Raw genomic sequence first — 4,307 nt, 5'->3', positions numbered from 1 at the left:
CTGTTTCCTTTCCTTCTGACTCTTCTGTAAGTGACTGATATGAGAACCGTTCCTTTCCACTCGACCTCCCAATAACAGCGACCAGTCAGACCATTTCTACACAGCAGCTGAGTAAGTCGATCAAATCTGTCTGGATGATCAGGATATGATTGAACCTCCTCCACATGTGTCATCTTCCTGTCATTGTCAGACAGTTGGAGGCTTGTGTGAACTGTGTCTGTGTCGATTGTGAGTTTGCAGGAATCTGATGAGAGAACAAACACAATCCAGCTGCAGTTATTGATCCATCATCTGTTCATTGATCGACACTTTGATGATGACTCCTGACATCAGAGAGGTGAATGAGTGATGTGACAGTTTGAAGACAGTTGAATGTGTGCTGCTTTGTTTTCATGAATCACATTAAAAACACACTTACACTTCCTCAGACCTGGTGTCAACCACTGGACTCCAGCAGGCTCCACCCTGAAAGGAGGAGGGGGGTCAGACCAGCACAGTCTCTGTCAGCATGCACACATGGACATTACGTCGCTCTCATACACGTACCGTTAGACATTGATAAAGAAATAGTCCAACATTTTCACAAATTAACTTCAATCATACATGGATCAAACTGCTGATGATTTGGACTGATCCTGGATCTGTTAGTCCTTTGAAGGACTTGCCAAACTCTTCCGTGGTCATCATAATCCTTTGTCTCACTTTACTGATTACCTACAGAAAGTTACTCCTTCAGTCAGCAAGGAATAATCTACATTGCGTATGAGCACCACTTTTTAGATAAATGTGGGACTTACTGCTCCTTCCGGGAAACTTTTGCAGAGCTCTGTGAGAGAGGTTCCTTTAAAATCAACTGATATTATAGTTATTTAAGAAGTGCCACTTAGTGGTAACTAAGCAGAATGTCTTTTTTGTAGAGGAAGTGGTCTACAGGAAGTAGGAAGAAGCTCTTTAGCTGCTACAGTAAAAACATTTGTAATCTGATGGCAATCTCTGCAATCCTGCTGTTAAAGTCCACAATATCGGCTTCATCCGTAAGTTCCTATACATTTAATGTGTATTAGTAAGTTTTGACATTATTTTGAGTTAAATCACATGGAGGCAGATAGATGCTTGTATTTTTTTCAGCAGATGCTTAATTTGTGGTCATGTATCTTTCATTAGAGCAATGTTAGAGAATTTATTTTCATCATTAAATACTGCCAAACACAGCAAGCAGCCTGTTTCTTGGAGGATGAAGTGCTGGGAATAAAGAATGTTAAGCTAGCTGTATAGCTGAAATTACGTTGCCTGCAACAAACTTTAGTGAGGACAGCATAGAGCTATAGCCAGTTAAAATTATTGTTCCTGGGCAAGTTCTTGGTGTCCCAATTTGTAAGTATCTCTCAATTTTCTTGACAAAGTGGACTAATGTTTCTTTTGTGAGCATAGGAAAAAGGGAAAGAAATGTTGCCAGCTCCTCCTCTTCTATTAGACATTCTCCTCATACCTGAGAGTGTCTAGTCTCCAGGATGGATCCATCAATCCTGCCGACAGCAGTTTTATTCCTGAGTCTCCAGGTTGATTGTAGCTCAGATCTAGCTCTTTCAGATGAGAGGGATTGGAACTCAGAGCTAAAGCCAGAGAAGTACAGCCTTCCTCTGTGATCAGACAGCCTGACAGACTGAAAATACACCAAACAACAATTCATCAATAGAAAGCTCTCTTATGTACTTCATTTTTTTCTCATTTTCTTCAGTTGTCTTTTGCTTTATTTATAGTGAGACAACTACAACTATAATATTTGTTGTCTCTCTTTTTTTTTAATAATCCACATCTACTTTTGAAAACTCTAGGAACTATGTGTAGTTCGTGCATAACTGTACATTTCTGTTTCAAATTGATATCAAGGAAACAAAGGGCTTGTTTTTTTCTAAAATCATACCAATAACAATACAGATGCCTTTAACTAATGAGTGCAGTTCATAGATCAATCTGGCCTAATATTAGGAACACCTACACATATATTTGGTTGTTTCCCTGGCATACAGCTTGAGGTCATCGATTTGGAAGACGTGGTCATTAACTGCTCCATTCCATGACTGGCATCTGTAGCCAGCTGTTGATGGCAGAATGCAGAACAGAAGTGGCTGCCATGCTCATATTGTTCACGTGCTGGTAGCAACACACCCTGGAGGTTTCATGTGAAAACAGCTGATTTATTCTACTGGCTTCTTACTCTCTGATATGCTTCTTTAGGCAGTTAGCTAATCATCAGGTAAGGCCTTATTGCTTTGTATTTCATGGATGTCTTTGCTGCAGTTCTGATAGTTGACAAACTTTCCTTTATGGTTCATCTTGGCCTCTATACCCCTTCATGGAGGGTAATTCTCCTTGTGGATGTTTGTCTTTTAGCCAAAAATTTCAAGGATCACTGTTGATATGGTGTAGATCTGTTGATTGGTTTTTAGTGTTGGCCGTAGTAGAGATTGTCCATTAAGATGCACTCACATTTTCTAGTAAACTTTCTACTCCAGTCCAGGTTTTCAGCAAATGATTCCTTCAGATTGTCTGTGCGCAGAGTAAACAGACTAAACTAATTTAATACTGGATGCTTGTTATCTTTGGGTCTGAGTTGGCACTGTATTAACAACAGACTTGGTTTCTTCTTGAAAATTACTGCATGGGTCCACAACCACATCAGGACAGTGCCACCTGAGATTTCTGCAGATTCTTGGAAATTTTTTCACTAGAATTAAAAAAATAAAAAAAGTCTTCCCAACTTCAGTTGTTCCATAATTTGTAGACACAGTCTTGTTGATTTTTGTATCTGGACATAGCATTTTCAGTCGATGTCACTCATCCAAGTTTTTTAGTCTCCCTAACTTTATAAGTAGTACATTTGCAGAATTACTGTTTGACAAGTTAACTCTTTTGGCTGGATCACTAATCAAGACTCTACTTGTGTTTTAGAGCCCAAAATACCAGGTGACCTCAGGAAAAATCACTGACAAATGTGTCTCAGCATCTCTGTGGATGTATATACAATATACTTTTTATTTTGGCAATCTAGTTAAATGCCAAATGTTGCTTTCTCCTATTTTTCTACAGTCCTATCTCAGCCCTGACTTTAAGGTTCATAACAATAAAAGGAAACTAAAATGCTTTGAACACAAATGGCCCTAAATCTCTGAATGATCATTGCCTAAGTAATTTATACAAACAAATCTAAAACAGAATTTGCACATCAAACATTTTTAGATAGCAAATAAGAATCTCATCATGCATGTAAAATGTCAAAATGTAATTTTACATTTGTCTAAAGTTTAGCTGTACATGCAATAATAATTATCCAGAAATTCTGACTTTTGGAATTAAAGTGGAAAAGTTTGCTTACCTGAGAGTTTCCAGTGTACAACACAGACTCTGCAGTCCTGTAGAGAGCATCTTCACTCCTGAGTTGTGCAAGTTGTTGTTACTCAGATCCAGCTCTCTCAGATTAGAGGACTGTGAGCTGAGAACAGAGGTCAGAGCTTCACAGCTTCTCTCTGAGAGGTTACAGCCACCAAGTCTGAAACACAATAACATTTCTGACAAAAAAATCCACTATGGTTTACCTAAAACCTATTGTTGTCATCTGAGACTGAAGATGTCACTTGAATGACAAAACGTCCCTCCCAGTGAGACTATTACGTCCATATGAACAGAATCAACTTTACTTTAAGATTAATTCAGTAGTTGAGTATGAATACTTGTCTGTTTCTCTTTGTTAATCCTGCATTAGATTGGTGAAAAGCCCAAGGTATAGCCTGACTCCCACCGTTAAGGGTGATTGGATAAGCTCCAGCACTTCCACCCACTCTACACCTCGTGACCCGATAAGCAGGAGAAAATGGATGGATTCTCTGTTAAGTATTTTGAAAATGAAGGGATGAGCACAAATTTACTTACAGTGCTGTACTTGAGTTTTTGACCACTGGCAGCAGCCTCAGAAAAGCCTCCTCTGAAGCTGAGTAATTCTTCAGGTCAAACACTTCCAGATCTTTTTCTGATGACAGTAAGATGAAGGCAAGAGCTGACCACTGAGCAGGAGACAGTTCATCTGTGGACAGACTTCCTGAACTTGTGTACTGTTGGATCTCTTCCACTAGAGAAAGATCATTCAGTTCATTGAGACAGTGGAACAGATTGATGCTTTTCTCTGCAGACAGATTCTCACTGAGCTTCTTCTTGATGTACTGAACTGTTTCGGGATTGGTCAATGAGCTACTTCTTGTCTGTGTCAGCAGACCTTGTAGGAGAACCTGATTGGTCTGCAGTGAAAGACC

The 4,307-nt window shown here is 39.3% G+C and overlaps 1 protein-coding gene across 1 annotated transcript; it reads right to left on the bottom strand.

The window, feature by feature from the left end:
* Window positions 1–276: 276 nt before the first annotated feature.
* LOC102215537 (ribonuclease inhibitor-like) lies at window positions 277–3,550 on the bottom strand (the record flags this gene model as incomplete). The annotated part of the gene is made up of 4 exons (XM_005755023.1): window positions 277–323; window positions 431–465; window positions 1,490–1,663; window positions 3,377–3,550. Coding segments are annotated over 4 exons (430 nt in total), but the record flags the coding sequence as incomplete, so codon positions are not given.
* Between the last annotated feature and the right edge of the window lie 757 nt (window positions 3,551–4,307).

Source organism: Pundamilia nyererei, unplaced genomic scaffold (genome assembly GCF_000239375.1).
Source record: "Pundamilia nyererei isolate P.nyererei 1_Seehausen unplaced genomic scaffold, PunNye1.0 scaffold00841, whole genome shotgun sequence".
NCBI lineage: Eukaryota > Metazoa > Chordata > Actinopteri > Cichliformes > Cichlidae > Pundamilia > Pundamilia nyererei.
This window is presented reverse-complemented; position numbering and strand designations above follow the sequence as displayed.